General features: G+C 40.4%; 1 protein-coding gene across 1 annotated transcript in view; it reads left to right on the top strand.

Annotated features, from left to right (window-relative positions):
• CDKL3 (cyclin dependent kinase like 3) overlaps window positions 1–24985 on the top strand; it is a 111817-nt gene extending 86832 nt beyond the window's left edge. The window contains exon 13 of the mRNA XM_057307011.1: window positions 24855–24985. Coding sequence (XP_057162994.1) covers window positions 24855–24887 — 33 coding nt within the window. The 3' untranslated portion in view covers window positions 24888–24985. The remainder of the gene's footprint in view (window positions 1–24854) is intronic.
• The last annotated feature ends 460 nt before the right edge of the window (window positions 24986–25445 follow it).

Genomic DNA, 25445 nt, shown 5'->3' with positions numbered 1-25445 from the left:
GTAAGCTCTTCACCCAACATGAGGCTTGAACTCAGGACCCTGAGATGAAGAGTCACATGCTTTACCAACTGATCCAGTCAGACGTTCCAATATATTTCTTTATCCATTCTCCACATGGATAGTTTCTTGATCCATTCTCTAGTTGATACAATTTGGATTGCTCACAGATTTTTTAAACATATTTTTTATTTGAGTATAATCGACATACAATGTTACATTAGTTTCAGGTGTGCATCATAGTGATTTGACAAGTTTATACATTATGTTTTGTTCACCACAAGTGTAGCTACAATCTGTCACCATCACTATTACAGTAACACTGACTACATTCCTTATGCTGTGCCTTTTATTCCTGTGATTTATTCATTCCATAACTGGAAGCCTGTACCTTCCACTCCCCTTCACCCATTTTTCCCATCCCCTGACTCCTCCCTTCTGGCAATCATCGGTTTATTCTCTGTATTTACAAGTCTGATTCTGCTTTTTGTTTGTTCATTCTTTTTTTTTTTTAGATTCTACATGTGAGTGAAATCATATGGTATTTGTCTTTTTCAGTCTGACTTATTTTACTTAGCATAATACCCTCTAGATTCATCCATGTTGTCACAGATGACATGATCTCATTGTAATATATATATATATATATATATATTCGTCGTCTGGAAGATTCCTGTAATATATATATATATATATATATATATATATATATATATTCGTCGTCATATATATATATATAAATATATATATATATATTCGTCGTCATATATATATATATGACATGATCTTATTGTAATATATATGACATGATCTCATATGTAATATATATGACATGATCTCATCGTAATATATATATATTTTATATATATATATATATTATATATATATATTCGTCGTCTGGAAGATTCCTGTAATATATATATATATATATTCGTCGTCATATATATATATATATATAAATAATATGGCTGCGTAATATTCTATTGTATATATATACCACATCTTTTTATCCATTCAGTGGACTCTGAGGTTGCTTCCATAGCTTGACTATTGTAAATAATGCTACAGTAAACATAGGGGTGCAGATATCTTTTTGAATTAGTGTTTTAGTTTTCTTTGGCTAAATACCCAGTAGCAGAATGATTGAATCACATGATATTTTTATTTTTAATTTTTTGAGGAAACTCCATGCTGTTTTCCACAGTGGCTGTACCAGTTTACATTCCCACCAACAGTGCATGAGGTTTCCTTTTTCTTCACATCTTTGCTAACACTTGTTATTTCTTGTTATTTTTATTTTAGCCATTCTGACAGGTGTAAGGTGATAACTCATTGTGGTTTTGATTTGCATTTCCCTGATGATGAGTGATGTTGAAACATCTTCTCATGTGTCTGTTGGCCATCTGTATGTCTTCTTTGGAAAAATGTCCTTTCAGGTCCTCTGCCCATTTTTTAATTGGATTGTTTGTTGTTTTGATGTTGAGTTGTGTAACATTTCGGATACTAACCCCTTATCAGATATATCATTTGCAAATATCTTCTCCCTTTTGGTAGGTTGCCGTTTTGCTTTGTCAATGATTTCCTCCACCATGCAAAAGGTTTTTATTTTGATGTAGTCCCAATAGTTTATTTTTGCTTTTGTTTCCCTTGCCTCAGTAGACATAACTAGAAAAATGTTGTTACAACTGATGTCAGAAAAATTATTTCCTGCTTTCTCTTCTAGGATTTTTATGGTTTCAGGCCCCACTGTTAGGTCTTTAATCCATTTTGAGTTTTTTGTATGCTAGGTCACAGAGTAGATATATGTTAAACTTTCTAGAAAAATTGCTAAAGAGTTTTCCAAAGCAATGATTGAGGATTTAAGTTGTTACATATTCTCACCAATGTTGGGTTTGTCATCTCTTTTATTTTAACCATTTTAGGAGGTATGTAGTTGCATTTCATTAGGGTTTTAATTTGCATTTCTCTGATGAGTAATGAGTGAACACCTTTTCGTATGCTTTTTTTGGTTGCCCATTCAAGACTTCTATTCATTTTTAATGTGTTTTTTTTGTCTTTTTTACTGTTGACTTTTAGGGTTTTAAAATCTATTCTGAATACAGATAGATATTTGTTGATAGATAAACGGAGAATATTTTTTCCAGTACATAAGTCTGTAGCTTGCCTACTTATTTCTCTTAAAAAAAAAATAAGATTTTATTTATTTATTTGAGAGAGAGAGAGCTCAAGAGAACATGAGCAGGGGTAAAGGGATAGGGAGGGGCAGGATACTGGGATCATGACCTGAGCCAAAGGCAGACCCTTAACCAACTGAGCCATGCAGGCGGCCCGCCTATTCATTTTCCTAACGGTATCTTTTGATGTGTAGGTATGTTTAATTTTGATGAAGCCCGACTTATCAATGTTTTCTTTTATGGCTAGTGTTATAGTTCTATGAGCTAAGAAATATTTGCCTGGGGCACCTGGGTGGCTCAGTCGGTTAAAGCAGCTGACTTCGGCTGGGGTCTTGATCCCAGGGTCCTGGGATTGAGCCCCGCATCTGGCTCCCCACTCTGAGGGGAGCCTGCTTTTGTCTCCCGCTCCCCGTGCTTATACACTCTTTCTCTCTCTGTCGAATAAGTAAATAAAATGTTAAAAAAAAAAAAAAAAGAAAGAAAGAAATTTTTGCCTGCCCCAAAGTTGCAAAGATATTCTTCTATGTATTTTTCCGGAAGATTTACAGTAGTAGTGCTTGATTGATTTAGGTCTAATCTCAAATTAATTTTTGCATTGGGAGTGTAATAGAGGTTGAGGCTCATTATTTCCACAAACAGATATCCTATTATTCTATCACCATCACTAAAAATACTTTTCCTTTCCCGATTTAATTGATTTGAAAGGAGGGTGTGTGTGTGTGTGTGTGTGTGTGCGTGCGTGTATGTGTTGAGGGTGGGACCCAAAATTGAACACAAATAGTAACAAATGAACAAAATAACCACATTGGAGAGGGCAGAGAAGAAAAGAACTAATCTAAATAACTTTAGAAAAGTATTTTGCCTGTATACTGTAAAGCTAAAAAGAAAAAGAACGATACACAGATGTCATACTCTAGTTAGTAAAGTCATGTTTCACAGGAGCTTATGTTAGCAATTCTGAAATGTTTATGTATTTTATGTATATGCTAGGGTTGGAGTAAACAAGTATATTGTGGAATGAACTCATGGTTTTTATTAGAGGTGTAGACATGTGTTTCTGTATATACTTTTATATTTTTCTTAGTTTTTTCTGCTGACACATCTCTAGCAATGAGTGCACCTAGATCCTTGATCTTGACTTCTAAGTATTACTCTGCAGTAAAAGATGACCGAGCTCCTTGGAGAAATGGCTGATTCCACAGCTGGGGTAGGGGAGGTAAATGATGAGCCTGGAACATCTTGTTGTGCCAGAAAGTAAGAAAGTCCTTGAAAAACATTTTGAAAGGACACAGATCCTGGGACGCCTGGGTGGCTCAGTCGTTAAGCGTCTGCCTTCGGCTCAGGGTGTGATCCCAGAGTACTGAGATCGAGCCCCACATTGGGCTCCTCCGCTGGGAGCCTGCTTCTTCCTCTCCCACCCCCCCTGCTTGTGTTCCCTCTCTCGCTGGCTGTCTCTCTCTCTGTCATATAAATAACTAAAATCTTTAAAAAAGAAAGAAAGAAAGAAAGAAAGAAAGAAAGAAAGAAAGAAAGAAAGGAAGGACACAGATACCAACTAGAAGGAACTTTTCATGGTCAACAGTGAGACAATAGGAGCAACAAAACAAGTAATCACAGCAATGGAGTGTAACATATAAATAAAGATGAGTATGAGTCCGTATACATATAAATAAATGATTGAAAAAAATAAGTAAGTAGGGGGAGAAGACACAGCTCTTTTTTATAGAATAATTCCATTTAATAAATCTAAAAGAAATGATGGAAAAAGAAAATCACCATTTGCCATCACACCAATAATTATTGCAGACAAGTCATTTGTGCATGCTAAAACTAAATAGGATATTTGCATAGTGTCAAAGTGTCTCCCACAAGATACTTATTAATTACAAAGGGAAAAGAGTAATTTTACAGAGGAGAAACTTGTTAGAAAACACCTTAATAAATTGGTCAAAGTGAACATTCTCAGTTATGGGACAAATTGACCTAATTTACCACCTGACAGGATGCAATGAAAATAACAACATTATTTCCCTGGTATTCCTACCGAAAATACATGACCTGAATCTAAACATGAGGAAATATCAGAAAAACAAAAATTTGGAACACTATACAAAACACCTGGTCTGTAATATTCAAAAGAGTCAAGGCCTTGAAAGTCAAGGAAAGACTGAAGAACTACTCCATACTGAAGGTGAGAGATCTGAAAACCATATAAAACACGTGATCCCTGCCTGGAGTGTTTTGCTATGAAAGACATACTGGGACACATGGAAGAACCTGAAAGAGGTTGTGTGGATTCAAGTGATAGTAATGTATTAATGTAAACCTCCTGCTTCTGATTATTGGATTGGGTTAAATAAGACAATACCACTGTTTACAGGAATTACATATAAACTCTAAGTTATTTGGGGCATAATACCAGCAATTTAGTCTCAAATGGTTCAGGAAAAAATGTTCTTTGTACTATTTTTATGACTTTGCTTATAAGTTCGAAATTACTTCAGAAGAATACAATGTTCACATCAGCATTATTTGCATTAGCCCCAAACTGGAAACTGTATAAATGTTCATCAACAATGGACAATGGGTAAATGAATTCTGGTATATTCATATGGTAAAATATTATATAAAGCAACAAAATGAACAAACTATAGTCACATGCAACAGCTTAGATAGATCTCATAAATATAATATCGAGCAAATGAAGCCAAATATAGAAAGAATACATACTACATTATTCTGTTTTCATAAAGTTCAGAAACAGGTAAAACTGATCTGTAGTGACAAAGGTCATGATGGTGGTTACCTCCCAGAAAGCAGGAGACCATGACTGGGAGAGCCACGAGAGGCTTCAGGTGTGCTAGTAGTGTTGTGGTTCTCAACCTGCTTGGGAGTCACACGTGTTCTGCTCACTTTGTGATAATTCTCTGAACTCTTACGATTTGTGCATTTTTCTCCCATCCAAGTACTAACCAGGCCCAACCCTGCTTAGCTTCCGAGATCAGACGAGATCGTGTGCGTTCAGGGTGGTATGGCCGTAGACCAATTTGTGCATTTTTCTATTTTTGTGTGTTACGGTTTTTATAAAAGTTATAAAAGTTGAAGAAGACTTGTGATATTATGAAGGAAATATGTCACTTTAAATATTTGTATCAGAAGAGACTAGCTGAAAATTAATGAACTAAACACCAACTGAAGAAATTTTAAAAGAACAGAACAAAACCAAAATAAAATGGATGAAATAATAACTTAAGAACAGGAATTGATGAAATGAAATGGAGATATAATAGAGAATATAATACAATAGAGAACAAAGCGAAAGTTGATTTTTTTATAAGACTAGTAAAATTGCCAAGCCTGTAGTGAAATGGATCAAGAAAAATGGGGAAGTGGGGCACCTGGGTGGCTCAGTTGTAAAGTGTCTGCCTTCGGCTCAGGGCGTGATCCCAGCGTTCTGGGATGGAGCCCTGCATTGGGCTCCCTGCTTGACTGGGAACCTGCTTCTTCCTCTCCCACTCCCCCTGCTTGTGTTCCCGCTCTCGCTAGCTGTCTCTCTCTCTGTCAAATAAATAAATAAAATCTTTTAAAAAAAAATGAGGAAGAGGCAGGTAAGGTAAGAAATGTGAAGGTGGCCATAAGTATTGATGTCATTGCGATAAAAGCAAAACAAAGCTTTGCCAGCAACTTCAGTAGGATAAATTTGAAAATTTAAGTGAACTATAAGAATTTCTATAAAATATTAGTTAAAACTGACTCAAAAATAGATAGAAAACTTAAATGGTCCTATAACCAATCAAGAAAAAGAATCGAGGGGCACCTGGGTGGCTCAGTAGATTAAGTGTCTGCCTTTAGCTCAGGATGTGACCTCAGGGTCCTGGGATGGAGCCCCCTGTCGGGCTCCCTGCTCAGTGTGGAGTCAGCTTCTCCCTCTCCCTCTGCTCCTCCCCCTCCCACCTCCTCCCTGCACCCCCAACCTGTGCACACTCTCTCTCTCTTTCAAATAGATGAATAAAATCTTTGGGGAAAAAGAAGAATCAATTGTTAAAATACCAGGTTTAAAAAATATGTTCTTTCAAGGGTACCTGGCTGGCTCAGTCAGTAGAGCATGCTACTCTTTGCCTAGGGATCATGAATTCCAGCCCCACGTTGGGCACAGAGCTTGAAAATTAACAAATCCAAAAAACAATAAGATAGGTTCTTTGAAACGTTTAAGGATGAGGTAATTCCCAAGTTGTACAGCTCCTCCAGATAGTAGCAAAAGGGGAACATACCCCAACTCATATTATGAGGCTAGAATAGAGATATTTTTCTGTTTTGTTCATGGTATGTCCAAGTGCCTAGAATAGTGCCTTATGTATAATGGGCACTCAAAAAAAGTTTTGTTCCGTGAATGAATGAATGAATGAATGAATGAAATAGTCTTGAAGCTAAAACAGGTAAGGTCAATAAAACAATAATAGCCCATTGTCACTTAACATACAGCTGCAGAAATCTTAAACACAATTTTAGCAAGCAAAATCCAGAATATATAAACGTGATACTTGTATAACAATGAAGTTGGGTTTATCCCAGAATACAAGGTTGATTAAGAAATCTATTAGTGTAGTCTACCACTCAAACAGATTAAAGAAGGAAGAAATGTATTTATTTTAGACAAGTCAAAGCAGGTCACAATTGGGAAATTACATAATTTATATTATTATACCTAAAATATATAGCAAATTCCTTTAAAAGTCAATACAAGAAAGACAACATACCTACCCCCCAAATGAGCAAAGGACAGAATCAGATATTTCATAGAAGCAGGAAGCTAAATGAGCACTAACATGACAAGAACCTCAGCTTCATTAGTAAGCAGGGAAATGAAAATTAAAGCCTCAGATTCCAGTTCTCACTCTCACTCAGTAGGCAAAACTAATTGTCAATACCAAGTGTTGGTAAGGATACAGAGCACTAGGATCTCTCATACGGTGCTGGTAGGAATGTACGTTGGGGCAACCACTGTGGGAAAATCTGGCATTATCTAATAAAGTTGTAGATGGATTTACCCTATACCCAACTGTTCCTCTCCTTGGTGTCTGCTGTAGAGAAAGCCTTGCACATGGACTTCAGGAGATAAGTATAAGGATGTGTCCGGGAGTGGTGTTTGTTATAGCAAAAACTGGAAACAATCCAAAAGTCCATCAGCAATAGAACTGGATAAATAAATAGTAATTTAATACACACACAGTGAAAAAGAATGAACTACAACAATGCATCGACTTCAATAAATCTCATAATATCTCTCATCAAAAAAAAGCAAGTCAGGGGGTGCCTGGGTGGCTCAGTCGGTTAAGCTCTGCCTTTGGCTCAGGTCATGATCTCAGGGTCCTGGGATCGAGCCCTGTATCAGGCCCCCTGCTCAGCCGGGAGTCTGCTTCTCCCTCTCTGTCTGCCCCACGACCCCCAAACCCCTGCTTATGTGTCTCTCTCTCTCTGTCTCAAATAAATAAATAAAATCTTTAAGAAGAAAGCAAGTCAAGGTATGATTCCACATGTACAAGTTAAAACACGCAAAACTGTATCTTAAATACACAATTAGATTGTAAAGAAAGGCTGGGAATAATAAACAGAAAATCCAGGATAGCAGCTTCGTCTGCTGGGAATGTGAGCGGAGAGAGCGAATACCAAGGGACTTCAGTGGTACTAGTGCTGTCAGATTGCTTGAATCATGGTTCAAGGGAGTTTGTTTTATTCTTCTTCTTCTTCAAGTATGCTAATTATAGTTTTGTCAGTATGATTTTTTTAACAATAAAAAATGTTTTAACAGAAAAAGAAGCAATTCTTACTAGCTGAGGGTTGGGGTGGCGGTGGGTATTGTTCTTACAATACAAGAAGTTCAGGACCCTTCCAGAACCTCCCCGCAAGTGATTATCCACTTTCTATTTCATTTTTTAATTTTAATTTTTGTGTGTCCTTTTATTGTGGAATATTTCACAAGTACAAAAGTGAATAGAGAATAATATAATAATCGTATGTGTTCATGACCTTATGTAGAATTTCACAAAAATAGTTGAAGCCCCCAGTGTAACCCTCCCCAATTATATTCCCCTTTCCTCACCCCAGTAACCATGGTTCTGAAATCTGTGTCTGTCATTCCCATACTCGGCTTCCTAATTTTATGCATGTGCCCTAAAGAGTTTGTATTGTATTGTTTGTATTGTATTGCTTGACATGTTTGGCATTTTATATAAATGGCATCATTCAGGACATATCCTTCCACAACACTTTCTCCCCCAACCTTTTTTTATGTTGATCCATGTTGATATGTCAGGATTCTTTTTTTTTTTTTTTAAGATTTTATTTATTTATTTGACAGAGACAGAGACAGCCAGCGAGAGAGGGAACACAAGCAGGGGGAGTGGGAGAGGAAGAAGCAGGCTCATAGCGGAGGAGCCTGATGTGGGGCTCGATCCCACAACGCCGGGATCACGCCCTGAGCCGAAGGCAGACGCTCAACCGCTGTGCCACCCAGGCGCCCCTCTTTTTTTTTTTTTTAAGTTTATTTATTCAAGTAATCTCTACACCCAGTGTGGGTCCCGAACTCATGATCCCGAGATCAGGAGTCACATGCTCTACCGACTGAGCCAAGCAGGTACCCCTGGCAGGATTCTTTATATCCAGTCTTAATGTATGTTTACAATGCTCCAAAATTTAAAAAAAAATTTGTTATGGGAGTTTGAAACACATTCAAGAGTAGGCAGGGTATCATAATGGTCCCCCATGTACTCATCACCCAGATTTAACGCTTATCGACACATGGTCAGTTTGATTTTATCTATTCCCCTACTCATTTCCTCCCCTCCTATATGATTTTGGAGCAAATCCAAGACATCATATAATTCTTCCCTAAACATTTCCATATGTATTTCTCAAAGCTAAGCCCTCTTCTTATGAAGACATAATTATAGGTCTTTATAACAGTTATTAACGCTTTGTTAACATCATTAACTATTCAGTGTTCAAATGTCCATATTTCTCCTATTTTTATATTCTGTTTGAATCAGACCTCTGTCTGATTTTTAAAAAAATTTTTTTTAATTTTTTTTAAAGATTTTATTTATTTATTTGACAGAGATAGAGACAGCCAGTAAGAGAGGGAGCACAAGCAGGGGGAGTGGGAGAGGAAGAAGCAGGCTCATAGCGGAGGAGCCTGATGTGGGGCTCGATCCCACAACGCCGGGATCACGCCCTGAGCTGAAGGCAGACGCTTAACCGCTGCGCCACCCAGGTGCCCCTAAAAAATTTTTTTAAATTAAAAAAATTTTTTTAATTGTCTTAATTTTTAAAAAATTGCTGATGGGCTGTTTTGCACGAAGCATTGAGTGAAGTCTTTGAATGTGTGCTGGGCTGTAGATCTCACTGAGTGGAAGGCAGCTGCTCACTCCATTGAGGGGCTGAGAATCTAGACTTCTTCAGGTGGCTTGTGGAAACTGACAGCCATTTCCACAGATATCTGGTTTTCATCACTGGTAATCAATGAACTCTGTGATAATGTTGTTTTTGGTCAATTTGTAGACCTTGTCTAAAGAATGCCTGTGGCATATCTTTATTTGTAACCCCATTAGATGGTTGTTCAGGTACTTAATATTTACCATCAGGTAAGATAGAAATATAATACTTCTTTGTTTACTAATAATTCATGCTAAGTAAATGTTGATTTTGTCATCTTACCATTCTGGTTCTTTCTTGAAACTGAAGAAGGGTGTGGGATGAGACGAAAAGGTGAGGTGTTGATCGAATGAGGTAATGTACGTGGAAGTAGGTTGTAACCCATAAGGCGCTATATAAAGGTAGTTTTAATACAACCAGCAGCCCTCATCTCTCACATGCTTTACTTCTGTAGTCACTGTACTTACAGCTTTTCCTTAGTCCACCTGTCCAACATTCAGACTCTCATCCATCAGTTGGACTAATGCAGTCTGGCATCCTCTGCTAGGTCCATCACACGGTCTTGAAAGTGGTGCTCTCATTGTTGGCACAGTGGTGCTCGTGTGACAATTTGAATATTTGGGGGCTAAAAATAGAAAATATTGGGAGTGGAAACATGAGGGTATTGATGCTCATGGTTGGAACCATCACTTTCTTGAATGTAATACATTAAGACAAAGATGAGCTCCTGAGGGGTACAAAAGCATAAATCTTTAGTCCTATCTGGACTCTTAGTCACATGCCAGATGACATATTCAGTTGTGAAGAAAAGAAAAAAAAAGGAAGAATATCTATAAATGCTGGAAATATATTGTTTAATGCTATAATTAAAATGCAAGATATAATTAGGGAATTTATAATGTTTTTAGCTTTCTGGGAATGAACTGTCCTCAAAACATTTAACACATGGTTTGACCACACATTTGACATTTAAACCTGTTTTCAGAAACACAAAACTGCCCATAGTTGAGCAATGCTTCCTCTCTCACAGTTACCCACAGAGCTAGAATTATGGAGCTAGACTGAGGAAACCCGCCTAGCCCTGCCCCAAGGTTGTACTGCTCAGCCAGCCTGCAGTGGAGGGCAGCAGGAGAAAGGGAGTGGTGAGCTCTGTCCAGAAAAACAAGCCACTCCTCTTTCTTCAGCAGCCCTGAGCAATCATTTTGTGAGGAGCCATCTTAATGACATATGCCCAGTCACGTGGTCAAACCATGCTGTCCAGCTGCATTGTTTCCTGTTGTAATAGGTGTTGTAGGTGTCATCTCCTGGTATTTGGGTGAGGCAGGAACCTGAACAGTCTCACTTGAAGTCTTGTTGACATTGGGAACTTGGCACTGACTTAAAACATTATTTAGTACAAGGCAGAGGACTTGTTCAGCAATTAGGACGGCTGGTTTTCTGCAGCTGAAACCCAGTGATAGTCACTGACCTCATGGTCTCGACTATCACAGGCAGGGTTAGATGAGGCAGCGTAGTTGTGCAGCCTTCACCATCTCTTCTGCCCTTGAATTACAAATACACCAAGAATGCTCATCACAACTGCATCACCAGGAAAAGGAGGCTAGAAGGACTTCTAGCTCGGTGCCATGTTTTAGGTCTAACACTTTGTGTGTTTATTTTGGCAAAAGCTTTGGGAACAGAGGAAGTCATAGTCTGACTTTATCATTTCAATCTCAAAACATCACTGATAATAGTTTTCCCTTGATAGTTCCTTGAACTCAACTATGTTCAATTGTGTTTTACTGCATTTGCTCTCCAGAGGTAAATTCTGTTTATTTTTTTAAAAGATTTTATTTATTTATTTATTTGGGGGGGGGGAGCACCAGCAGGGGGAGTGGCAGAGGGAGAGGGAGAGGCAGGCTCCTTGCTGAGCAGGGAACCTGACTTGGGGCTTGATCCCAGGACCCTGGTATTATGACCTGAGCCGAAGGCAGACACCCAACAAACTAAGCTACCCAGGTGCCCCATAATTCTGTTTACTAGTAGGGAAAATGGTCCTGGTATTAAAATCTAGCTCAGTATTTGAGATTCTTCTTTAAAAGAGGACTTTAGGGAAACAATATCATAACAATGATAATGAACCACAATTTCATTGAACAAATATTGGTGAGCTGTATTTGAGTTGCCAGTGTCTGTTTGCTAACTAGATTCTGAGCACTACTTGCATGGCAAAGAGCCAAGTGTTCATCTTTTATTCCCTGTGGCACTTAGTACATGGCAGAGATTCAACAAAATAGAACAGAAAAGATGTGTATCAGGATAGTAATAATAAACAAGGCAGAAAGTAGTGCTGAGAAAGAGGTATGGATGATCTTAGGATCCTAGTGGAGAGGTGACTGTCAGCTGGGGGAACGAGAAAGCCTTCAAGGAGTGGTGTCTCTTGACAGATAGATGGACCTTCATAAACCGAAATGAGTGCTGTTATCTGTTGGATGTTTATTATGTGCCAGCCACTGTGCTAACCATTTTGCCTGCTTAATCCAATCAAATCTTGCCAGCAACTCTATGGGAAAGGTACTTTCATAATCCCCATTTTAGAGTTGAAGAAACTTGTGGCTCAGTCAGATTAACTGATTTTCATCAAAGTCACACAGCTGGTAGGTGACAGAGCCAGGATCCCAACCAGTCTGACATGAAGGTTATGCTCTTGAACACTGGGCTATGTATCCCTTATTTTAAGAAGTGAATTCAGTGTTTCATTGTTTGGTAAAACATGGCCTATGTTCTAAAAACATCTACTAGTTGATGTGGCTGGAGAATAAGGTATGTGGAGAGTAGAGAGCAGTGAGCAATAAGGTTGTTCCAGTAGGTCAGGGACAAACCTCTGAACTCGCAATGCTATCCTAAAGAATTAGGGATTTTTGGAAGGTGATGGAAGCATTAAATGTCTGTTAGTGAAGTGGCAGAGCTAGATGAGTGATTTAGGAAGTCAACTCAGGGGAAGAGGGGAGGAGGAGAGGCATACAGACCAGTTAGGTGGCTACTGCGTGGTTGTGGTGCAGGAGCGGAAAGGAAAGACGTGTGTAGCCCCAAGAATGTGTGATTTCCTCCTGCAAGCCTCGCTGGGATTGTTTCATGTTAAGAAAATAAAATGTTCAAAAATCTAGTCTCGGGGCGCCTGGGTGGCTCAGTCAGTTAAACGTCTGCCTTCGGCTCAGGTCATGATCCCAGGGTCCTGGGTTAGAGCCCCGTGTAGGAATCCCTGCTCAGTTGGGGAGCCTGCTTCTCCCTCCTCTTTTGGCCCCAACCCCCACTCGTGCCCTCTCTCTCTCTCAAATAAATAAAATCTTCAAAAGAAAAAATCTAGTCTCATAAACAACATGAATTAGAGAACACGAATTAGCTTACAAAATGTACTCTATCTGAAAACTTAAAAATAGGATTTGATTTAGAGAATATTTTGCACATAAATCTTTGAGAACTGCATAAACTAACCTCTGTGTTTATGTAACATTCTTAAAGGAGCATTTGTTGATCAGTACAAAGAAATACAAGGAATATGTATATATCCCTTGCAAACCCCCCCTTTTGTTACTTTCTCTTCTCACCCTTGTGAATGACACTAAATGTTATCACAGGTCCAATAAATTCCTAAAATATTTCCAAAGAAACAGAAACCAGTAGAATTAAGCATTGGAAAACTCTCATAGACTGTTGCTTCTGGACCGTGCTGTGGATCTACAAGTAATTCCCTCGCCCACAGAGCTGGCTCACATTCCTGAGTCGTGTGTATAGCTCTGAGGTAACATGTGACACCGTGACATTGACTAATTACAGAGAGTCTCCTCTTGTCCGAAGGGAATTGCTCATGAGGAGGCAGGCTCTCTAATTTTCCTTTCAGGGGGATTCCATCTCATGATTCCCCACCTTGAAGTGCAGACTAGACAAATAATAAATATTAGATTGACTATGAGGTTTCATCACCTACTTTCTGATGTTTTATTGGCAAAGCTAGGAATATGTCCCATTTCATCGTGCAGTCTGTGGGAATGGCAGTATTTCACAGCTCTCCACTGGTCAACACTTTTTATATGCTGACTAAAACATGATCACCTGGATATTACAGAATTATTAATTTCAAGTGTGGGAGTGATTCAGTTTAAAATGAGTTTTTATCTTCTAGAGATCCATGTTGAATATTTATACATGAAATGATATGATGCCTAGGATTCACCGGATATAATACTGGATGGAGGAAGTTAGTGGGGGTGCAGATAAAATAATAATGGGTATAATGGGTATGAGTTAGGGATTGTTGAAGCTGGATAATGAGTGCATGGGGGATCATTATAATACTACATGAATTAGTGAATAATTATTAGCTTTACAAAAGGTCTACTCATGCATATGTTTGAAATTATACATAATTTTTAGATGATCACTTCAGATTTTGGGCTGAGTACTGCAATGAAAAAGAAATATTAATGAATTGTTTCTAGAAAAACGTGCGTGCCCAGTCATTTCTCTTCTCACTACATAGTATACTAGTCAGTCTGTCCCCCATCTCCAAGTCTTCACTAACTCTGTAGAGCTGTGATTAGTTTCCTATGCATATGCCCGTGCTTCTTCTCCTCTGGCTTGTCTCTTCCATTTGATTAGTAATCTCATCATGGCAGGACTTTCCATGTAACCAGCTCTTCATCCGCATGGTCTATGATTTCTCAAGGATGATAAAGTGTTAAAGATAAGATAATAGATCAAACAGTGTAAGCCAGTATTTTTCAGAAGGCTTGCAAAGGGATGGTGATTATCTAAATATCGGTTTATGTGTCAGGAATGTCTGAGTTCAATTCAGTCGCAAGAGTGATTCTCCCTAAAGCTAGGGGGAATACATCATACTTTTTCTTATTGTAAATCAGAAATAATCTGGCCTCAGGGTAGAGAAGAGAAAGGAGAGAAAAAGGAAGGAAATGGATGAGAATGGCAGCCATGTTCTCCAGTGAGCCAGAGGTTATTCCAAAATTCATCCCCAAGTGGTGGGGACCACCTGTCCCCAGTGGCTGTGCTCTAATTTTTCTAGGTAGGTGAAATTACCACCAGAAGTTTTCTGCATCAACTGCAGCCCCCTTTCCTCTTTTAGGCTAGAGTTGTAGAAAATCTTATTGCAGAGAAAGGTCAAAGTATCACTTTTTGAAAAGATTTTATTTATTTATTTATTTATTTATTCATTTATTTATTTATTTATCAGAGAGAGAGAGAGAGAAAGAGAGAGAGCGAGCACAAGCAGGGGGAGTGGCAGGCAGAGGGAGAAGTATGCTCCTTGCCGAGCAAAGAGCCTGATGCGGGACTCCATCCCAGCACCCTGGGATCATGACCTGAGCCTAAGGCACATGTCAAAGCATCCTTTAAAGGTTATACAAAGGCCCTGAATGTGCGCAGACTTGCTCCAGGCCATACACTTATGCAGCAGGGCCCATAGTAGCCACCAGGTCTCAGCAGTACTGGCCAACTCCCCACCTCCTGGAGGTTTGTTTTGAAAATTGTAGCCTGCTAGGAGTCAAGAGATATGTTGAGTACCCTGTTTAAGAACTGTAATCTCTAGCCTTGGCCTTCAAAAGGAAGTGCAGGGAAGGTGGCTTACCTGCTGAGATGACGGAGGGAACCGCTGTGGGGAAGTGGTGATGTCGTCAGCCCTTTCTGGCCTCCACACTGAAACTGGACTATACTCTCGGTTAGGAAACAAAGGAGGAAGTGAAGCAGATTCATCATTGCTTAAGCAGCCTGGTATGCCGACCTAGAATTCTTGATTCTGTAGCTGTTGGTTGAGGCAGCAGAGGGAAACTTTCTTATGCACATGCTGAGAACGGCCGGGGAACTGTCAGTCGTTGGAATGGACCCACTCACCTGTGTGCTCTGAGGAGCTCCCTGGGAACCGTAGTGATGTCATGTCTTCCCTGTCTGGCCTTGCTTAATTCCTCCAGGAAGTTTTCTTTAGGAGAAACCTTGTATACTCCTTCTGCATGGATAACTGCCAAATGTAGTTTCGATACAACAGGTAAGATTTATTTGATTATTTGAAAGTTTCAGCCACTAAATGGACATTAATATTTAAGATTCCCCTTCCCTTGGCCTCTTAAAAGTGGTTAAGAAAATCAATAGTGAACACATTCATTCTCCAGGGGCTCGGGAGGGCAGACAGAAGGTTATCTGAGCTCTTGGAATCCTAGACAGGCTCTCAACACTCCTTTTTCCTCTAGGAATAGGTTCTTGTTTAGTTGTTAGGAATAAAAATTTCAGAACCGTCCATTCTTCTAAAGTGTTACCAGATCTCTAATGAGCCTTGGCCTTTCCCTGCTTGCAGGCAAGCATGCCTTGAGTCTAGACTATGTAAGTTCTCCTGCTCTGTCTCTTCCTTGAAGGACTGTGGAATGAGATGAACTTACCATCCTTCTGCCCAAGGTCTAATCCAGCCTGAATTTTCCTCTTTTGCCAAATACTTCATCAGGAGCCAACTCAAATCTCCTTTGCCTTAACTTGGGCTCATTTCTTCTTGATTAGTCATCTGGTGACACCATAATTTCTTGATCATTATTAAGTAGCTATTCCTTAAAGTTGTTTTAAAAGGTTATTTGTTATTTATTTCTTATTAAGTAATCTTTATGCCCAATGTAGGGCTTGAACTCATGCCCTAAGATCAAGAGTCGCATGCTCTACTGACTGAGCCAGCCAGGCACCCTTCTTAAAATTTTTTTATGAGTTGAGCTTCTCAGAAGAAAGATACTTTTATTTATTTTTTAAAGTTTTTCTTTAAATTCCAGTTAGTTAACATACAGTGTTGTATTAGTTTCAGTTGTACAATGTAGTGATTCAACAATTCCTCATCTCACACTGTGCTCATCACAACAAGTCAACTCCTTAATCCCCATGGCCTATTTCACCCAGTCCCCCACCCAGAAGAAAGATACTTTTAAATCCAATAAACAAGTTCGTAAATAAACAAATACGGCATACCTCAGACTCGGAACCAAAGAGGAGAGAGGGTGGGAAAGGTAGCCTCAGAATCCAAATCCAATTTGAGAACTTGCAGTGAGCTACAGGAGCCAATTCTGGTCTCCATCATTTCTTTCCCTCTTCCTTCCCTCCTTTCTTTCCTCCCTCCCTTCCTCCCTTCCTCCCCTCCTTCCTTCCTTTTTCAGCTTTACTGAGATACAAACGACGTAGAAAATTGTGCAAGTTTTAGGTGTACAATGTGTTATTTGATACACTTCTGTATTGCAAAATGATTACCACCGTAGCTTTAGCTAACACCTGCATCACAGCACACACTTACCATTTTTCTTTTTTGTGGTGAGAACATTTGAAATCTACTCATGGTCTCAGTCATTCTTAATGATAAAAAGCAGGGCCTGGGCTGACAAGACAGGGAGAGATGCTGACTTTGGATTCACATGGTGTAGAAGGCACCCCAGACCTCTTTAGAGGTCTTTAAACATCAATAAGCCAATGATGTGAGTTAGTGACTCCAGGATACTGGGATGGAGATCTAACCAAGAGACACTGTGGGTACAGGTAAGCTCCAGGACCCTGACAGGGCCATGTATTTCTGGTGTGAGAGATAGAAAGGGATGAAGTTATGCTGGAGCCATCTGAGAAGGGTAAGTCAGGTCTCAGTGAATGGTGGTTGCCTTGTCCTGTGTGAAGCAGCCAGGCCATTTGTGAATCTCTGGATCTTTCTTGTCACATGGCACCCATCTCCAAGTTTTAACCTATGCTCCTCTTTCTGAGTGTGAAGCTTATATTATGTTTTTTTCTGTCATAGGCCCACTTAATGGTCAATATTTTCCAGAATGTGATGTTTGTTAATGCATACAACTGATTTGTACTTCTGTTCTTTCACATTGTTTCAAAGCCCACCCCTTGCTTATTGACAACTGCACACAATAACAGAAATGCCTGTGGTGTTCAGTATGACTCACATCCTTGCACAACTGACTGTTATCCAGGGTTCTTTTGAACACTGAGCTGTAGTTCTAAATTCACAAGCATAATCCAGAAATGTAGTAATAGTTTGATTTGGGGGGTTGCCTTTCTTTCAGAAATCTGAAAATGCCATTGATTCTTTTCTGAAAAATTGTAAATTAAGACTTCTTCTAGAAGTTCTCATTGTGTTTATCCTCATTTGACAGCTGAGAAAACACCAGCATGAAAATAACAGCTTTCTGTGTAACTTAGGTGTTTCATTGACCTCCACACACAGTTATTTTAAGAGGGTTTAGATGTATCTGAATGGCCGCTAAGAATTTCTGATGGATTTGAAACCTGATTTGTTTAAAGGAGTTGTCCTGGATGGTTGAATTCTGGCCTGTCCAGGTGACCTTGAGGAAGGACCTAAGCACCGTCAGTTCTTATTTGTGTAGGCTACGGGATGTTCTCCAAGGGCCAAGGGCAGGATGGCTCAGGGCCAGACGTCCACCATTTGTGGCAAAGCCAGTCGGAGCTGCTGCCTTGTGAATATGAGCCCAACCACTTCACCTGTACCCTGTGACAACCGCATTAAGAGAAAAGATGTTTCTCTGCCATCTCCAAGACAAAGTGAGGGGGTGAAGTACTTGGGCCTTTTGCCTTGGCCTCAGGCAGGTACATCTGCACTAGCCCCTGTGTATTGTTGCCATGTCTGACTCCCCTGTTCCTATGAAGCTCGTGCACTAGCTATGGTGCTCCCACAAACTGCATCGACCCAAGTATAAAGTGCCCAGGGAATGTAGCCCTGCTTGATCAAATTAAGCAGACACAGATCCCATGAGGAGATTTCTGTGCTCAGTTGACACCCTTCCCTTTCATGTACCAACCAGCAGTGATGTTGCAAATAGTGGAAACCTGCTAGAGGTAAGAACTGGGGAATGTTTGTTGGCAGGCCCACCTCCTCCAGTGGTACCCTGAACAAGACTCCGACTGAGGGAGTGAGTTGCGGCTGAAACCCAGCCTGAGCTCCACCTTGCCAAGCCTTACATTTTACTCTGGGGCAGTTTTCTCCAACAGGAAGAGATGTCTTTTCTAATGTACTTAAGGACACCTATGGGTGAGACGCCTGAAGAGATTGCCATACAGATTCAAAATTGGTCACCTATGAGGCTGCTCAGGGCAGTGTTGTTTTGGGTGGTAGGAAGTCGGAGGCACTGGGGGTGCCCGTTACTGGAGTAGTCTGCAGCACAGCCAGGAAGGTTGGACTGGGTGTGCACACAGCAACATGGATAGGTTTTAAAAACCAAAGTGTGGAGTGGAAACAGTAAGACACAGAGAGATCTGTAACACAGTGCTATTGTGTAAATTAAAATACATGCAGAGCTGACGGTAACACACATCCACACGAACACGTAGATCCAAAAAGTCTAAGGAAATGGGTTAGAGTGGTTGCTTGCAGAGAGGAAGGATAGGAGTGAGGAGCGGGAATAGAAGAAAATACAGACATACATTAAGAGTGGCCCTTTATGGGGGCGCCTGGGTGGCTCAGTCGTTGGGCGTCTGCCTTCGGCTCAGGGTGCGATCCTGGAGTTCCGGGATCGAGCCCCACGTCAGGCTCTTCCGCTGGGAGCCTGCTTCTTCCTCTCCCACTCCCCCTGCTTGTGTTCCCTCTCTCGCTGGCTGTCTCTCTCTCTGTCAAATGAATAAATGAAATCTGGAAAAAAAAAAAAAAGAGTGGCCCTTTATGGACCAACTAAGGGAATGTGCCCTGAACTGAAAAGTGTGATTAATTTAACACTCGACACTCAAGGCCTAATAAGTTTGAAAAAAAGGTGCCCTGGACCTTGCCACTTGAGGCTTTCCTTAGCCCAGCTGTTGACCAGCAGCATGGCTAGATCAACATGGTCACAGCTTTTTAATAATTTCATTGACAGAGACTTCTATCTGGACTTGTGTGAGCTTCCTTGTAACACGCCTGCCCTTATCAAACTCAGGTTGGTCTGATGCTCAAAATCCTTAAAATCTTTAAAATCCTTGGAGATTACCTGGCCTTATCTACATTATTTTATTTTCCTGAAAGCCATAAAAAGAAATGAAAGCATTTACTTCCCTGGGAATTTAATCAGACTATAAAAGCTATATTAATGAAGAATAGGGACCGCAAAGAAGAGACGAAAGCCCTTGGTTCTGTTTGGCGCTGTTTCCTATACATCCTGTATCAACATTTTCATTCACTCAAAGCTTGCAGCAGATGGTTCAGATTGGGCCTATGGTCATTGAGACACGGTATCTAAGCTTCTTTCAAGATACATCTAGAACATTCTAGACCAATGCAATCAAAAAGTGCCTGATGGCTAAAAACCATTTTTGAGATATTTCTTAGTCAGCTCGGGGCTGCTTAAACAAACAAACAAACAAAAGATACAATATTCTTCAAAGTAGCGTGTGTTCAATAGGTATATAAGAGGTGTAAGTTAGATTGAATGACCATTTACTCTCCACCCAGGGACACCTCCTGTCCCTGTGGTATCTTACATGTATTAGAGCAGGTGCCTCTTCTTCCTGGCAACACAGCCCCAGAGTCAGGCACAGCTACAGCAAGTGGAGTTGGGTCTCAGCCCAGTCACCCCCTTGGTGATTAAGGGTATAATCTACGCAACTGTGGGATGTGACCCTGAAAACAAATAAGCTCCCCCACCTTTCTCTCTTCCACCAGGTTTCCATGATTTGCAACGTTTCTCTGGTTGATATTGGAAAGGCAGGCTTGACTGACCATCCTATCCCCAAGTAGAGCAAAAATATCTGCCATCCTTCCACGTTCTTCTGCATCTTTGCCCCTGCGTCTGTAAAGGTGGAGTCTGGTTCTACTCTTTTTGAATCTGGGTGGGCTTTGGACTTGCTTGCCACCGACAGAACACAGGAAAGGTGGCAATGTCATTTCTGAGGTTAGGTGATAAAAGGTGATGATCTGCATGCACCTTGCTGGCTGGAATGCTTGGGGTTAGAGCCCTAAAGTGCCCTGTTAGAAGTCTGACTATCCTGAGACTACCAAGCTGGGAGGAAGCCATGCCATATGGTGAGGCTGTGTGTAGGTGCTCTGGTCAGCAGTCCTAGTTTTTGAGTGCTCCAGGCTCAGACACCAGACATGTGAGTAAACAAACCTGAGATGCTTCTAGCTCCCAGTTATGAAGTCATCACCAGACTTTGAATCTCCCCAGCTGGGGCCCCAGATAGCTTGGAGCAGAGAGAAGCTATCCCAACTGTGCCCTTTCTGAATTTCCGAGACCTGGAATCCATAAGCACAATAAAGTGGTGCTTGTTTTATGTCACACAGCAATAGTACCTAAAAGACCCACTATCTTCAATAACACCAAAAAGAAGAACAATAAAAAAGGGGGGGGAGAAAACTGCTATAAATTAAAATTAAAGAATTAAAAATTAAAGAATTATAAACTGTTTAATTTAAAAATTAAAAAATTAGATACATAGACAAGACACGAAAGACAGTGTTTGACTCCTGATTAGAATAAACCATTTAAGAGAGACACTTAAGAAAATCAGGGCAATTTGATCTCTGACTGGATAATAGACGATATTAAAGAATTACTGTTTATTTTAAAGATGCGATAAAGTGGTAATTGAAGGAGTCCTTATTTGTTACAGATACATACGGAAGTATTTAAGTGTGAAAATATCTAATCTGCTTTAAATTGGATTTAAAATGGAAATGGGGGGATGGGGTACAGATAAAATAAGGTTGCCCTATTTTAAGAATTGTCAAAGCCAGGTGATAGGTACGTGGAGGTTTATTATGTCTATTTTGGTGCATATTTGAAACTTCCCATGAGAAAAAGTTTGCCGAAACAAAGGTGGGGGCAACTTACTTGTCCTCTGTCCTGTTCTTCTAGGCTGTGGTTATGTGCTAACAGGTGTCAATAGTTTAAAGAGATTGCTCCTCCTGTAAGCATGACCTCTGGGTACTCCTGGAGGCTCCTTGAGACCCGGGATCCTACAGCAATTTCAGGCAGGGAAAAGGTCTAAGGGGGAAACCATATTCTTAAGCAAATGCTTTAGGCACTCCTCAAATCAGTATCATTTGGGGTGGCTAGAATTCCCCCTGAGGACAGAATTCTCTTCTCTGACAATACCTACTCCAGCCCTAGGTTCACAAGTGGACATCCATGAATTCCTGGTGAACTGATTTAAGAAATTGTTCAGGATTTACTGATCAATCAGCTTACCCTGAAGATTAGAGATTGTTCAATTTTGAACTTTGAAATATGTCTGTCAGCAGAAAGACAAGCAAATAGGCTGCATGTTGATATGCAGATGATGTACTTTGGAAGGTCCTTCTGTTTGCTTGTAGGTTCTCTCCCTTGAAGAAAGACTATTAACTCATGCTACAGCCTGCTGCTCTCTGCTTGGTTTGGGCTATGTCACTAAGCCCAAAATAGAAAGTTCTTTTACTGCAGAGCAGGGAAAGAGGTTTAAATTTATCAATTCAAATAACAAAGGGTAGCATTATACTGGCTTTTCTCCGGTGGGGGGTAGGGAAGAGATAATGACTGCTTCATCAAGGAGAAGGAGTGATCTGACACTGGCAGGGGCTGGGACCAGGAGACAAGCTTCCACTGTGGTGAGCTGGGCTTGTTTCCCATCCAGGCCCCCCTCATTCCCTCCTTCCAACCATGTCACCTCTTTTAGGACATGGGAAAGCAGCTGAGCTACTGGGGAATCAGTCCCAGAAATGTCACTGAAGTTATCAGACTGGAAACAATGCTGGAATCCAAACCACTTCTCTCTTGGCTTTTAGAGGAGTCAGGACCTTGCAACAAAGTTACACAGAAGGGAGATGTAACTTTTCCTTGTCAAAAGGTCAAGAATTTTTAATGATCCTTAGGTTTGGAAAGAGTTTGCAGAAATTGGCATTCTTATATATTGTTGGAGGGCGGTAGACTGAGCTAGCCACTTGGAGAACAAGCTGACAACATGGATCCATGATATACCAGAGAATGTGGATCCAGAGGCTCTCTTGTTTATAGCTGGTGGGAGTGCAAACTGGTTCCCTAGACAAACTCTTGTACATATACAACAGGGAGCATTTACAGTGTAATGTTCATAACAGCAGTGGGAGCAAGAGCTAAATCCTGGAAACAATGTACTTGCCCATCCGTGGGAGAGTGGATGATAGACTGCGGTACGTCTACACATCGGGGTATTTAATACCAGGCAAAATGACTACGGTGGAATACAATGATATGGATGAATTTTAGCAAAGTAAGTCCCCAAAGATTACATACAGCTTGATGTCCTTTTTATAAAGCTAAGGACAGTTCTAAAAAATGACTCTTTAAGAATATATACAGATACAGCAAAATCATATAAAAAGAAAAGGAAACAAACATACAATTTGGGATGGTTTCCTTGGATAGCGAGCACAGGAAGATGGGGTGGAGAGCCTTATGCTTCAATATTGGTTATTGTTGAGGCCCTAGCTTTTGTTTTGGGTTGTGGATTGACAGGTACTGAATAATTATTAAAATTAATGCATTTACTACCTAACATAACAAAATCAGGCCAACCATACCAATTTTGAGAGTGTCAGAACAAAGGATTATGGTTAATCCAATTCTATATACGTGCCATTAAAAAACAAAACAAAACAAAACAAAAACAGGCTATAGAGTCTTTGGCACAGTCCTCCCACTTCTAAGCATTCATCTTAAAGAATAAACAAAGATGCAGAGAAACATTATAAATACCACAGGACACTTGTGGTATTTATAAATATAAAAATAGGAAACAATCTAATTACCAAACTAAGGGTTTAGTTACATAAATTGGGTTACATTGATATACTTGAAAACAAAGGAGTTTTTAAAAAATATTTTCTGGGGGTGCCTGAGTGGCTCAGTCAGTTAAGCACCTGCCTTTGGCTCAGGTCATGATCCCGGAGTCCCGGGATCAAGCCCTGCATCGAGTCCCGCATCAGGCTCCCTGCTTGGCCAGGAGTCTGCTTCTCCCTCTGACCCTCCCCCATCTCAGGCTCTCTCTCAAATAAATCAATAAAATCTTAAAAAAATAAAAATAAATTTCTAAGTATTTATATGGGAAAAAGGTCATGATATATCAGTTGAATAAAACGAACTACAGAACAGACATACAGTATGAACTTAGCTTTTTATTTCCCATAATATATACATGCACACCAAGAAAGGCTGAGAAGACTATACATCAAAATCATTACAGCCCTCATTTCCGGATGTTGTGATCGCTTCTTCCTCAAACTTTTCAGTAGTTCACAAATTTTCGGCAGTGATCATGAACTCTTTTACAACCAGAAATAGTTTTATTATAAAAATAGTTAATAATAATAGCTAATGTAGATGGAGTATTTGTTACGTGCTAAAAGCATTACATGGATTCATTTATTTAAAGCTTCAACTTACAGGGATGGTACTATTATGATCCCCATTCTACAGATGAAAATACTGATGGTTAGGGGGTTCAACAACTTTGCATTAGACACAGAGGCCATAAAAAGTGGTGCCTTGCTTGAGTCAGGCTTCTAGGAGGCTCTTCAAAAGGTATGTCTGATGGTAGGGTCTTGGCCTCCGTGGTACGGGATGGCTGCTCCAGAGAGAACGATCTCCCTGTGAGCAGTACTGGGAATTGGACAGCCTGATGTGGAACTTGCAGTCCACACAGAGAAAGAGGCCTCCAAAGGGTGTCTGAGCCTGAGTCCACACAAGGCAGCCAACCATCAAACATGGGTGTTTGTAGGGGGGCACAGATGGGGAAGCCAGGTGGCCCTGTCCCTGCGGGTTTCTGATGAGCCCCTGTGACAGATCCCAGTAGGTGCAGCCTGGATTGTAGAAGAGATGTTTTACTCATGGCTCTGACTAGCTGTGGTTCTCACCTGCCACTGTAGGATTGGCCTCTAGAGCCTTCAGTGGAGGGGAGGCTGGTGCTCTAGGGATGGGACAGAGCCAGGGACTCAGCTGCGGTCTCTTCTCATCACTCATGCTTTAAATATAAGCTCTGATGTGATCAAGGCGCCAGAGATAAAATGCCTTTCTCAAGCTAAGCAGGCGGGATCTGGTATCCCATTTGGACAAGACAGTGGAAAATAGACTCAGGGGGAAAAAATCCCTTGGCCTCAACACCAACACACGGGAGTTGAAGAATCTGATACCTTAACATTGTAGAATAAACAAATGGAGGCATAGTTTCCTATGTTTTCTTCAAAACATCTAGAATAGATATGATTTAAGAGGGAGTGATTTTAACAGCTAGTTCTTCTCTTCTCAGCTGAAGAATTCTGGATTATCCTTCAAGATGTAGCTCAAGTGTCAGCTTCTGTGGAAATACTTCCCAAGCCGCCCCAAGCAATAAGGCCATTCCTCCTCTATACATGTTTAATAAATGATCTGTTTATCTGTCAGAATGTCTGTCTTCCCCTGCTGGAGCAGAAGCTCAGTGGCCTGTGTTTTATGCACCTCTGGGTTTTCCCCGCACTCCTTCCCATCACCTCTCCCCCATGCGCATCCCTATGCCTGCCATGTGGTAAGTGCTAATTAAATGTTGCTTTTGGAACAGACAGCTGTGATGTTAGGGGTATGGTCTCCTAGAATTCTCAGAGCTGGGACACACCTTTTTGCATCCGTGATACTTGAGGGAATCTGATGAAAGCTAAGAACCTTTCCCCAGAAAAAACACGTACAAAAGAAAACTTCCGATTGTATAGCAGTAAAGGCACACACACACACACACACACACACACACCCAACATATACACAAGTGAGTGCATGTAAAACTGGCAAAATCTGAATAAGATAGGTGGGTTGTATCCATAGCAATACCCCAGTTGTGATATTGCACTATAGTATTGCAAGATGTTAC

The sequence above is a fragment of the Ursus arctos genome, unplaced genomic scaffold, assembly GCF_023065955.2.
Source record: "Ursus arctos isolate Adak ecotype North America unplaced genomic scaffold, UrsArc2.0 scaffold_5, whole genome shotgun sequence".
In the NCBI taxonomy this organism is placed as follows: Eukaryota; Metazoa; Chordata; class Mammalia; order Carnivora; family Ursidae; genus Ursus; species Ursus arctos.
This window is presented reverse-complemented; position numbering and strand designations above follow the sequence as displayed.